Source organism: Ranitomeya imitator, chromosome 3 (assembly GCF_032444005.1).
Source record: "Ranitomeya imitator isolate aRanImi1 chromosome 3, aRanImi1.pri, whole genome shotgun sequence".
Classification (NCBI taxonomy): domain Eukaryota; kingdom Metazoa; phylum Chordata; class Amphibia; order Anura; family Dendrobatidae; genus Ranitomeya; species Ranitomeya imitator.
The window spans coordinates 323001612-323015960 of record NC_091284.1 but is presented as its reverse complement, the minus strand read 5'-3'; the positions used below and the strand labels follow the sequence as shown (position 1 = coordinate 323015960).

Below are 14349 nucleotides of genomic sequence, written 5' to 3'. Positions count from 1 at the left end.
ACTTTCACACTAGCGTCGTACTCGGCCCGTCGCAGTGCGTCGGGCCGACGTACCGACGCTAGCAGTGAATGCGCTGCACAACGGGGGCAGCAGATGCATTTTTACAGCGCATCCGCTGCCCCATTGTGAGGTGCAGGGAGGTGGGGGTGGAGTTCCGGCCGCGCACGCGTGGCCGGAAATGGCAGACACAACGCTGCAAAAAAACGTTACATGTAACGTTTTTTGCAGCCGACGGTCCGCCACAACACGACGCAACCGTCGCACGACGGCTGCGACGTGTGGCAAAGCGTCGCAATGCGACGCTAATGCAAGTCAATGGAGAAAAAACGCATCCTGCAAGCACTTTTGCAGGATGCGTTTTTTTCTACAAAACGACTCATAGCGACGTGCAGTGCACGACGCTAGTGTGAAAGTAGCCTAACTTGAAAGAGCTGGGGCAGTTTGCCTTGAGGAATGGACAAAAATCCCAGTGGAAAGCTCATAAACAGTTATCCAAAGAGACTTTCAGCTGTAATTGCAAAAGGAAGCTCTACAAAGTACTGACTTGGGGGTGATTAGGCAACGTTCACATTAGCGTTTCCCGACGCTGCGTCGGGAAACGCTGCGGCAACGCATGTGTCATGCGCCCCTATATTTAACATGGGGGGCGCATGGACATGCGTTGTGCTGCGTTGTGTGACGCATGCGTTTTTTTGGCCGCAAGCGTTGGGCGCAGAAAATGCAACAAGTTGCATTTTTTTTTGCGTCCAAATTTCATCAAAAAAGGACGCATGCGTCGCAAAACGCAGCGTTTTTGCATGCGTTTTGGTGCGTTTTTATTTGCGTTGTGCGTTGCGTCGCCGACGCAGCGGCGCACAACGCAAATCTGAACGTAGCCTTAGTCATGCACACTGAAGTTTTCAGTTATTATGTCTGTTTGCTTCACAGAAAAGAAAACCAAATGTTCACACGTGTAGGCATTTCATTTACATGAACTGATGCAAACCCTAATTAAAAAAACCCTGAAATTCCAGGTTGTGAGGTAGGAAAAACAAATGCCAAGGAGGACGAATACTTTCGCAAGTCACTATATGTTTACCATTGAAACTTGATTTAAATAAGATCACTTTATGCTGAAACATTTCCTTTATATATTTTCACACTTACCACCATACCAGCACTTTGTGTTCCCATCTTCAGCTCTCAAAAGCCAAGCCTGACTCCAGGAGTGAGCAAGGTCTATTATGAGGATAAGCTGGACCAGAAAGAATAGGAAACCACCAACCATGCCAAAATAATACCATACTGTATGGAATAAAATGACAAAATTAAAAGAATGGAATATATATGCTTACAAATGTCAAGACACATAAGACATTTACTACATGTTCAGGTTATTTACAACACTAGGTAAAATGCATGTGTATCATACAGGTAAGTGTGCCTCACAATGAACCATTAAGTCATGTAGGGAAAGAAGGGACAGGAGCAAGTAAAGGATAATGACCAATGTCATAAGCTGTTACCTGTGGTAAATACGCCATTTGGGATAAAGAAAGCACCAACTGTAATTCCCACTAAAATCAGGAACTTAAAAAACCAAAACCTGAGAAAAACAGACAAGAAAGAAAAGTATAGCAATGTGAAAAATGAAGAAACAAGGCAATGTTAATGCATTTGTTAAAATACATAGGGGTCTATTCATCAAAGCTTTTATAGCAGAAAAGTGTAAAAGCTTTGAAAAGTCAACATTTTTGCACAACAGGGAGTTGTACAAAAATTTTGCAAAGTGTAATTTTCACGCCAGTTTGTCTTAGATCTGCTAGAAATGTGCTGAACCTGATTGTGAGGTGGCCACTCCCTCCTTTCATCAAATGTGCCCGCGTTTTGTACAGAAATGCTACTCCTGTGACTGGAATTACATTTCTGGCGCATGGCCTCTTAGTGAATTTGGCGGATTCTAATCCAGTAAGACTGGCATAGAACAAGTGCATTGATTAATGCATTTTAAATTGCATGGTATGGCATTTTGAGCTCACAAGTAGTGTATACATGCAAATGTGTCATTAGTTTTATGGGGTGCTCTTCTTACCAATTCTACAAGGCAAACATGTTTAACGTTCTCTGCGTAACTTCCTTAGTAATATTTAGAAACAGACACTTAAGGCTCATTGATCAAGAGAAGTTTTAAAGGAATTCTATTGCCAGGTTTATGCTTGTCAACCTCAGGGTAGTGGATCTGACATTCAAATAATGCTTGCCCCTTTTGTACGATATATGGGCCTTCATTTCTATTGGTGTAATATCGGGCTAATTTTCTCTTTTTTTTTTTTTTTAAATATATATATATATATATATATATATATATATATATATATATATATATATATATATATATATACATACACACACATATATACACACACACACACACACATATATATATACACACACACACACATATACACACACACACATATATACATACATATCCATCTATATAATTGTCTAAAGGTCACTTCCGTCTGTTTGTCTGTCACGGAAATCCCGCGTCGCTTATTGGTCGCAGCCGGCTTGGTACGACCAATCAGCAACAGGCACAGTCCGGTCGCGAATTGGCCCCTCCAGTCCGTTCACGCTGCTATTAACCCTGTGTGACCAACTTTTTACTATTGATGCTGCCTATGCAGCATCAATAGTAAAAACATCTAAATGTTAAAAATAATAATAATAATAAAAAAAAAAATCATTATAATCTCACCTTCCGGCGCCTTTCCCGCTCCTAGCAACGCTCCGGTCCGAAGAATGCATTGCGGCAATGACCGCTACATCATCACGTGTTATTGCCGCAATGCATTCTTGGGACGGGAGAGTCGAGAGGAGCATCGCTAAACACCTGGCCTGGATCCGGGGGGGCCGCCGGACGGTGAGTATATAACTATTTTTTATTTTAATTCTTTTTTTAAACAGGGATATGGTGACCACATTGCTATATACTATGTGGGCTGTGTTAGATGCTACGTGGGCTGTTATATACTGCATGGGCTGTGTTATATACTATGTCTCTGTGCTATATACTACGTGGGCTGTGCTATATATTATGTGGCTGGGCAATATACTACATGGCTGTGCTATATACTACGTGGGCTGTGTTATATACTAGGTGGCTGTTTAATATACTATGTGGCTGGGCAATATACTACGTGGCTATATACTAAGAGGAATTTTTGCATTATTTCACAGTGAATGATGAGTTCAGGAGACAAAGGTGGTGGAGAAGCGGCCATGAGTGCAGAAGTATTATTTCTATAAAGATATATTGCAAGGTTTCTTATGTATGCCCAGTTATTTATTCAAAGTTTATTAAAACATCAGTGATCCCTTAACCAAGAAAAATCAGGAGAAACACAGCTGTTATACAAAATGCTTAAGGCCGCCAAAGCACGGATTCAAAATGGTTCTATAATGGACAATTCATTTACCCATATTTATATAGAAAAAGGTAAAAATCACAACTGAAGAAGAAGCCAGTAGTACATGAACAAAAGTAACACCCGGAAAATAAAATACTGTAAACAAAAGTAAAACATTATATTCAATAATATTCATATTTTTAACCTTATATGTTTTGTTTGCAACAGTTCAGAGAAATCAAAAACCATATCATGTTTGGTGCACTATATTAAATGCTTTGTGCATATAAACTTACGTTATCTTAACCCAAGGATTCTTGATAATGCAAAAAGAAAGGGGATTACTAATGCTGCTAGGTTATTTCTAGGTACCCAGATAAGGTCATTTTTTGTGATAAAATGTATTGTTAAACTGTAAATGATCTAGCCTAAGCAATAGTGCAAGTCACATATCTAATGAGAAAATTATTATTTAAATGATTATAACTTTAAACCATAACGCAGAAAAATAAACTGTGACACATATGTTTGACTGTGCTTTTAGAATTACCGTATATACTCGAGTATATGCCGACCCGAGTATAAGCCGACCCCCCTAATTTTGCCACAAAAAACTGGGAAAACTTATTGACTCGAGTATAAGCCTAGGGTGGAAATGCAGCATTTACCGGTGAATTTCAAAAATAAAAATAGATCATTATTTCCCCATAGCTGTGCCATATAGTGCTCTGCACCGTTCATATTTCCCCATAGGTGTGAACCATATAGTGCTCTGCACCGTTCATTATGCCCCCTAGCTGTGCCATATACGGTGCTCTGCACCGTTCATTGTGCCCCATAGATGTGCCATATACGGTGCTCTGCACCGTTCACTGTGCCCCATAGCTGTGCCATATACGGTGCTCTGCACCGTTCACTGTGCCCCATAGCTGTGCTGTGCCATATACGGTGCTCTGCACCGTTCACTGTGCCCCATACATAGCTGTGCTGTGCCATATACGGTGCTCTGCACCGTTCACTGTGCTCTATAGCTGTGCTGTGCCATATACGGTGCTCTGCACCGTTCACTGTGCCCCATAGCTGTGCTGTGCCATATACGGTGCTCTGCACCGTTCACTGTGCCCCATAGCTGTGCTGTGCCATATACGGTGCTCTGCACCGTTCACTGTGCCCCATAGCTGTGCTGTGCCATATACGGTGCTCTGCACCGTTCACTGTGCCCCATAGCTGTGCTGTGCCATATACGGTGCTCTGCACCGTTCATTGTGCCCCATAGCTGTGCTGTGCCATATACGGTGCTCTGCACCGTTCACTGTGCCCCATAGCTGTGCTGTGCCATATACGGTGCTCTGCACCGTTCATTGTGCCCCATAGCTGTGCTGTGCCATATACGGTGCTCTGCACCGTTCACTGTGCCCCATAGATGTTCCACATAAATTTGTGCCGCCGCTGCCGCAATAAAGAAAAAAAAACACATACTCACCTCCCTTGATTGCAGCTCCCGGCGTCGTTCCGGCGCCTCCATCTTCCCGGCGTCTCTGCTCTGACTGATCAGGCAGAGGGCGCCGCGCACACTATATGCGTCATCGCGCCCTCTGCCTGATCAGTCAGAGAGCAGAGACGCCGGGAAGATGGAGGCGCCGGCCGGGAAGATGGAGCGGCGCCCGGCGGCTGGAACGAGGACAGGTGAATATAACATACTCACCTAGTCCTGGCGATCCTCGCGCTGTCCCCTCCTGTCTTCGGCGCTGCAGCTTCTTTCTCTATCAGCGGTCACCAGCACCGCTGATTAGAGAAATGAATAAGCGGCTCCGCCCCTATGGGAGGTGGAGCCGCTTATTCATTTCTGTAATGAGCGGTCCCACGTGACCGCTGAAGAGAGGAAGAAGCTGCAGCGCCGAAGCCCGTGGGACGGCAGGGACAGCGCGAGGATCGCTGGGACTAGGTAAGTATGCCTCAGCGCCCTCACCCCCTCACCCGCCGACCCCACCGCTACCGTGACTCGAGTATAAGCCGAGGGGGGCACTTTCAGCCCAAAAATTTGGGCTGAAAATCTCGGCTTATACTCGAGTATATACGGTACTCGCTTATCGACACAGAGTTGCGCTTTAGAAATACAGAATAACCTTTCAAACGAAAGAATTTATAAAGTGCAGTGTAAATAGGATGACTGCCGTCTGCATTTGAGCCAGAATGTTACAAACTATATATATAGAGGAAGGAGATATAGTGTATATTGGATCCATTTGTGAAGAAAATCAATGGTGTATGTCCGGGTTTGGAAGTAGCTATTTGGCTCTATTTTAAGCTACAGATATTACAATAGTCTGAACAGAGCCTAAGATGTAACTTCACATGAAACTACTGTGCTACATTATAAACTACAAAATAGTTTTGTAGCTTTGTGTAGAAATATATCAGACATAGAATATAAAACTACTAGGGAAAAGGATTCAATTTGTAGGATGCCTCTTACTCATAAAGCTAAAGAGGCATTTAATATGAATACTAGTGATTATAAAAAAACAAAATAAGTCATCCTGTGCACATACACACCGCCTTTGTAAGTTTCCAAAAGTAAACCCCAATGTATAATTAATATGATATTCTGCCATCTAGTGGCCGTGATAGGTAATTGGTTATGCTACACATTTCTCAAAATGCCGTACACTTCAGAATATATCTGCAATTCATCACGCATGTAACATATTTCTTCGCCCCAACTCCTGACTGTTATGCTTATAGACCAAATTTGAGCCTAAAATAGCACAAATCGTTAATATTGGTGTATTTTCATACACTTATCAAAACTTTGGGTTTCTATCAATAATTTCTCCTGGAAGTACGCCCCAAAAAATATGAAATAACTGTATAATTTTTAATTAAAAAAAAAAATTACATGGATCATTGAGGCGGAGGTAAAGTTTTATCAATATGCGTGCCTGTAGTTAGTATAATAAATTTATAATTTCCAATGAATTTGCCTAAGCAATAATGGCTTAAAAATTTCCAATGAATTTGTAAGTTTCCAAAAGTAAACCCCAATGTATAGTTAATATGCTATTCTGCCATCTAGTGGCCGTGATAGGTAATTGGTTATGCTATACATTTCTCAAAATGACAACACTGCAGAATATGCTTGCAATTCACTACGCATGTACCACATATTTCTTCGCCCCACTCCGGTCTGTTATACATATAGACCAAATTTGAGCCAAAAATAGTCCAAATAGTTAATATTGGTGTATTTTCATACACGTATCAAAACTTTGAGTTTCTATCAATAATTTCTCCTGGAAGTAAGCCCCAAAAATATGAAATAACTGTATAATTTTTAATTCAACAAAAAACTGGAATAATATATGCTGATGTGGTCGAGCTAAAAGTTATACGTTTGTTTCTTACGGGTTTTGGGCTAACCAAGAAGATTTTTATGCATAATTTCATAGTAAAGTATGCCTATAGAAATCATTAGTCAATTTTTACACAAAAACAAGAAAAAGCAGAGGCCATACAAAAAGGGGATCACCAAACAGCATGGATTTGTACAAAAATAAGCCAGTAGCAGTATAGTACTATCAGTAAACCATGTAAATAAATATGCATTATAAGCAAAAAAAAACCCATAACACCTCCGGGTAAATGACCCTCAGATAACACCTACATGCACAAAGAGAAAGCGAATACCCACAATGCCTATAATATGGCCAGTGCCTGTACACAAGGTGAAAAGGGGAACACAGGCACACATACAGATATATATCTCACGGACCTATATGGACAACATATTAATAAAGTGCAAAAACATGATAACATAAATAAGTCCTAAATGACTAATAAAGCCGCACATGAAAAAATATACTATGGTACAGGAAATGTGCTAAAATTATGCAGTATATGCCAGTACTAAACTAGGCCCCCATAGATAGATGGCACGTAACGCAGTACACAAATAAGCAGCACTAACTGAGTATATAAACTGCTAAGATATACAAAATGCGCTGAAGGCATACAGAGTGCCGCCATGGGATCCTGAACTCAGTGGTAATGTCCTATAGATATCTGGCATATAATGCAGTACGCACACACTGGTAACAGTACCTAAATTCAAACAGGCGATTGAATCCGCCAGTAATGCCCACCTAAAAATACGCCAGTAGCAGTATAGTACTATCAGTAACCCATGTAAATAAATATGCATTATAAGCAAAAACCTCCGGGCAAATGACCCTCAGATAACACCTACAGGCACAAAGAGAAAGCGAATACCCACAATGCCTATAATATGGCCATTGCCTGTACACATGGTGCAAAGGGGAAAACAGGCACACATACAGATGTATATCTCACTGACCTATATGGACCGCATATTAATAAAGTGCAAAAACATGATAACATAAATAAGTCCTAAATGACTAATAAAGCTGCACATGAAAAAATATACTGTGGTACAGGAAATGTGCTAAAATTATGCAACATATGACATGTACTTTTTTATCTTCCTGCTTGTGACTAATTTGCTAAGTGTGAGTAACTTGTTTCCTTTTTTCCTGATTGTGTAAAATGCCCGTCTGTTTTTGTCGGAGGGGGATGTGACAGCTAGGTAAATGCTGTACTTACCTTGTAACGCTATATTAATTATTTTGTAAGAAGTGTAATGATGTATGTTCATTGTACTATTTAATGTTTTTACTTTTTATATTCTGTAAGAAAAATGATTTTACAATATTGTGTTATAAATCCCATATAAATGAGAATGTGTTATAAATATCATATAAAAGTTGTGAAATTAATATCTGTGAATGCGGCAGAGCTAAAAGTTATACATTTGTTTCTTACGTGTTTTGGTGTAGCCAAGAAGATTTTTTTTATGCAGATTTTATATAAAATGCGAATTACAGTGTCAGATAATGATGCAAAACATTATATATATATATATATATATATATATATATATATATATATATATATATATAATATCCCCATGAGAATGTGTTAGAAAACTCATATAAAATGAGTGTTATAAATATCATATAAAAGTTGTGAAATTAATACGTGCTAAAATAATGTAGAATTAAAGAAAGCTGGAATAATATATGTGAATGTGTCACACCCTTTTGAGATATCAAAAATACTAGGGCTAGATAGATGGCACTCCCGGAATTATCAAAAAGCTAATATAAACATCGTACAGACCCTAGGATATAATAAACAGCCTGGATTTGTACAAAAATAAGCCCGTAGCAGTATAGTACTATCAGTAAACCATGTAAATAAATATGCATTATAAGCAATAAACACCCATAACACCTCCGGGCAAATGACCCTCAGATAACATCTACAGCCACACATTGAAATGTGTTCTTTATTTCCAAATAACATGCTGCAGATACACTATCATTATGGCCTGTGTGACTGTTGTGGCTGTCAAATAAAATACATTGCTCTGATAACTGCAGTAAACTCATAACAACTTCATATAAAATTAGAATCTAATTGATATGATAGATGTGAGAATCGCTGTATCAAATACTCTGATAATATCAAACTGCAACAAATTAAAGTATATCAAACTAGCAGTATAGTACTATCAGTAAACCATGTAAATAAATATGCATTATAAGCATAAAAACTATATCAAACTATATCAAAAGGGGAAATCAAACAAGGAGGTACAGCTGGCTACCAGCTGGCAGATAAGGGGAGGGGAGGGGTTACACACTTTGATACACTTTGATAGGGGCGTGTCCACCTGTCAGACTGAGTTTGACGAATGATGGGTATGATAGATATATATATATATATATATATATATATATATATATATATATATATATATATATATATATATATATATACACACACATACACAGTTATATGAAAAAGTTTGGACCCCCTTATTAATCTTAAGCGTAATGTTTTATAAAAATTATTTTTTTTTCAACAGCTATTTCTGTTTCATATATTTAATAACTGTTGGACACAGTAATGTTTCTGCCTTGAAATGAGGTTTATTGTACTAACAGAAAATGTGCAATCTGCATTCAAACAAAATTTGACAGGTGCATAAGTATGGGCACCCCACCAGAAAATAAATTTGCAAAAATAACAGCCTCTAGTCGCTTCCTGTAGCTTTTAATGAGTTCCTGGATCCTGGATGAAGGTATTTTTGACCATTCCTCTTTACAAAACAATTCCAGGTCAGTTAAAGGGACACTGTCACCTGAATTTGGAGGGAACAATCTTCAGCCATGGAGGCGGGGTTTTGGGGTTTTTGATTCACCCTTTCCTTACCCGCTGGCTGCATGCTGGCTGCAATATTGGATTGAAGTTCATTCTCTGTCCTCCATAGTACACGCCTGCGCAAGGCAAGATAAAGTGCCCCTCTCGGCTTATACTCGAGTCAATGTGGGTGGCAGGGTCGGCGGGTGAGGGCGCTGAGGTATACTTACCTAGTCCCAGCGATCCTCGCGCTGTCCCTGCCGTCCCACGGGCTTCTGTGCTGCAGCTTCTTCCCCTCTTCAGCGGTCACGTGGGACCGCTCATTAGAGATATGAATGAGCGGCTCCACCTCCCATAGGGGCGGAGCCGCCTATTCATTCCTCTAATCAGCGGTGCCGGTGACCGCTGACAGGAAGAGCTGCGGCACCGAAGACCAGGCAGAGGGACAGCGCGAGGATCGCCAGGACTAGGTAAGTATAGCATATTCACCTGTCCTCGTTCCTGCCGTCGGGCGCTGCTCCATCTTCCCGGCCGGCGCCTCCATCTTCCCGGCGTCTGCGCTCTGACTGTTCAGGCAGAGGGCGCGATGACGCATACAGTGTGCGCGGCGCCCTCTGCCTGATCAGTCAGAGCAGAGACGCCGGGAAGATGGAGGCGCCGGAACGAGACGCCGGGAGCTGAAATCAAGGGAGGTGAGTATGTGGTTTTTTTTTTTATTGCAGCAGCGGCGGCAGAGATTTCTATGGGGCACAATGAACGGTGCAGAGCACCGTATATGGCACAGCAATGGGGCACAATGAACGGTGCAAAGCACCGTATATGGCACAGCAATGGGGCACAATGAACGGTGCAGAGCACCGTATATGGCACAGCAATGGGGCACAATGAACGGTGCAGAGCACCGTATATGGGCACAATGAACGGTGCAGAGCACTGTATATGGCACAGCAATGGGGCACAATGAACGGTGCAGAGCACCGTATATGGCACAGCAATGGGGCACAATGAACGGTGCAGAGCACCGTATATGGCACAGCAATGGGGCACAATGAACGGTGCAGAGCACTGTATATGGCACAGCAATGGGGCACAATGAACGGTGCAGAGCACCGTATATGGCACAGCAATGGGGCACAATGAACGGTGCAGAGCACCGTATATGGCACAGCAATGGGGCACAATGAACGGTGCAGAGCACCGTATATGGCACAGCAATGGGGCACAATGAACGGTGCAGAGCACTGTATATGGCACAGCAATGGCGCACAATGAACGGTGCAGAGCACCGTATATGGCACAGCAATGGGGCACAATGAACGGTGCAGAGCACCGTATATGGCACAGCAATGGGGCACAATGAACGGTGCAGAGCACTGTATATGGCACAGCAATGGGGCACAATGAACGGTGCAGAGCACCGTATATGGCACAGCAATGGGGCACAATGAACGGTGCAGAGCACTGTATATGGCACAGCTATGGGGCACAATGAACGGTGCAGAGCACTATATGGGGCACAGCTATGGGGAAATAATGAACGGTGTAGAGCACTATATGGCACAGCTATGGGGAAATAATGATCTATATTTATTTTTGAAATTCACCGGTAAATGCTGCATTTCCACCCTAGGCTTATACTCGAGTCAATAAGTTTTCCCAGTTTTTTGTGGCAAAATTAGGGGGGTCGGCTTATACTCGGGTCGGCTTACACACAGTAGTCAGTCAGCAATAGTGCAAGTTCCACCACTTAAAAAGATGAGAGGCGTCTGTAATTTACATCATAGGTAGACCTCAACTATGGGAGACAAACTGAGAAAAAAAAAATCCAGAAAATCACAGTCTGTTTTTTTAACATTTTATTTGCATATTATGGTGGAAAATAAGTATTTGGTCAGAAACAAACAATCAAGATTTCTGGCTCTCACAGACCTGTAACTTCTTCTTTAAGAGTCTCCTCTTTCCTCCACTCATTACCTGTAGTAATGGCACCTGTTTAAACTTGTTATCAGTATAAAAAGACACCTGTGCACACCCTCAAACAGTCTGACTCCAAACTCCACTATGGTGAACACCAAAGAGCTGTCAAAGGACACCAGAAACAAAATTGTAGCCCTGCACCAGGCTGGGAAGACTGAATCTGCAATAGCCAACCAGCTTGGAGTGAAGAAATCAACAGTGGGAGCAATAATTAGAAAATGGAAGACATACAAGACCACTGATAATCTCCCTCCATCTGGGGCTCCATGCAAAATCCCACCCCGTGGGGTCAGAATGATCACAAGAACAGTGAGCAAAAATCCCAGAACCACGCGGGGGGACCTAGTGAATGAACTGCAGAGAGCTGGGACCAATGTAACAAGCCTACCATAAGTAACACACTACGCCACCATGGACTCAGATCCTGCAGTGCCAGACGTGTCCCACTGCTTAAGCCAGTACATGTCCGGGCCCGTCTGAAGTTTGCTAGAGAGTATTTGGATGATCCAGAGGAGTTTTGGGAGAATGTTCTATGGTCTGATGAAACCAAACTGGAACTGTTTGGTAGAAACACAACTTGTCGTGTTTGGAGGAAAAAGAATACTGAGTTGCATCCATCAAACACCATACCTACTGTAAAGCATGGTGGTGGAAACATCATGCTTTGGGGCTGTTTCTCTGCAAAGGGGCCAGGACGACTGATCCGGGTACATGAAAGAATGAATGGGGCCATGTATCGTGAGATTTTGAGTGCAAACCTCCTTCCATCAGCAAGGGCATTGAAGATGAAACGTGGCTGGGTCTTTCAACATGACAATGATCCAAAGCACACCGCCAGGGCAACGAAGGAGTGGTTTCAGAAGAAGCATTTCAAGGTCCTGGAGTGGACTAGCCAGTCTCCAGATCTCAACCCTATAGAAAACCTTTGGAGGGAGTTGAAAGTCCGTGTTGCCAAGCGAAAAGCCAAAAACATCACTGCTCTAGAGGAGATCTGCATGGAGGAATGGGCCAACATACCAACAACAGTGTGTGGCAACCTTGTGAAGACTTACAGAAAACGTTTGACCTCTGTCATTGCCAACAAAGGATATATTACAAAGTATTGAGATGAAATTTTGTTTCTGACCAAATACTTATTTTCCCCCATAATATGCAAATAAAATGTTAAAAAAACAGACAATGTGATTTTCTGGATTTTTTTTTCTCAGTTTGTCTCCCATAGTTGAGGTCTACCTATGATGTAAATTACAGACGCCTCTCATCTTTTTAAGTGGTGGAACTTGCACTATTGCTGACTGACTAAATACTTTTTTGCTATATATATATATATATATATATATATATATATATATATATATATATATATATATACACATACATATATATATACATACATACATGCACACATATATAAACACACACACACACACACTAGATGGTGGCCCAATTCTAATGTATCGGGTATTCTAGAATATGTAGGTAGTATACAGCACAGGCTACGTACTATATTGCACAGTGACGTAGTATATAACACAACCGACGTAGTATCTAACATAGCTACGTAGTATATAACAGAGCTACGTAGTATGTAAAACAGCGTATGTAGTATATAGCAGAGCTATGTAGTAAATAACACAGCCACGTAGTATATAACATAGCCACGTAGTGTATTGCACAGGTATGTAGTATATTGGTCAGCCACGTAGTATATTGCACAGCCACGTAGTATATTGCACAGCCACGTGGTATATTGCACAGCCACGTAGTGTATTGCACAGCCACGTAGTGTATTGCACAGCCACGTAGTGTATTGCACAGCTACGTAGTGTATTGCACAGCTACGTAGTGTATTGCACAGCTACGTAGTGTATTGCACAGCTACGTAGTGTATTGCACAGCTACGTAGTATATTGCACAGCTACGTAGTATATTGCACAGCTACGTAGTATATAGCAGAGCCACGTAGTATATAACATAGCCACGTAGTATATTGTAAAAGCACGTAGTATATTGCATAGCTACGTAGTATATTGCACAGTCACGTAGTATATATCAGAGCCACGTAGTATATTGAACAGTCGACGTAGTATATAACAGAACCGACACAGCCACATAGTATATTGCACAGCTACGTAGTATATAACACAGAGCATGTAGTATATTGCACAGCCACGTTGTATGTTGCACAGTCACGTTGTATATTGCCAAGCTACATAGTATGTAGCAGAGATGTAGTATATAACAGAGCCCACGCAGTATGTAACATAGCCCACATAGTATATAGCAATGTGGGCACTATATGTGTGGTTAAAAAAAGACTTAAAATAAAAAATAAACATATTCTCACCCTCCAAAGGCCACTTGAAGTCCTGGCGCCTGTGTGTGGTGCACGCGGCAGCTTCCGGTCCCAGGGTTGGCATGAGCGCAGGACCTGTGATGACGTTGCAGTCACATGACCGTGACAGCACGGCAGGGCCTTCTCGCATAGCATCATTGGCACCGGAACCTGCCGCTTGCACTGCCGAGGACAGCGTGACATCAGAGGGTGAGAATAACCTTTTTTTTTTTTTTAATTATTATTATTATTTGTAACATTAGATCGTTTGGTCACACAGGGTTAATAGCTGTGTTAACGGAGTGCATTACACTGCGGTCCGTTAACACTGGCATTAACCTAGTGTGAGCGCTCAGCGCTGACTGCAGGGCAGTAAAGCAGTGGCCATTTCTCTGCCAGACTATGGCCGTCGCTGATTGGTCG

General features: G+C 41.7%; 1 protein-coding gene across 1 annotated transcript in view; it reads right to left on the bottom strand.

The window, feature by feature from the left end:
• Positions 1–14349, bottom strand: part of SERINC2 (serine incorporator 2) — a 178086-nt gene that overhangs the window by 68835 nt on the left and 94902 nt on the right. The window contains exons 4-5 of the mRNA XM_069756675.1: positions 1506–1585; positions 1147–1284 (exon numbers count right to left, since the gene is read on the bottom strand). Of these exons, the coding sequence (XP_069612776.1) occupies positions 1147–1284; positions 1506–1585 (218 nt within the window). The remainder of the gene's footprint in view (positions 1–1146; positions 1285–1505; positions 1586–14349) is intronic.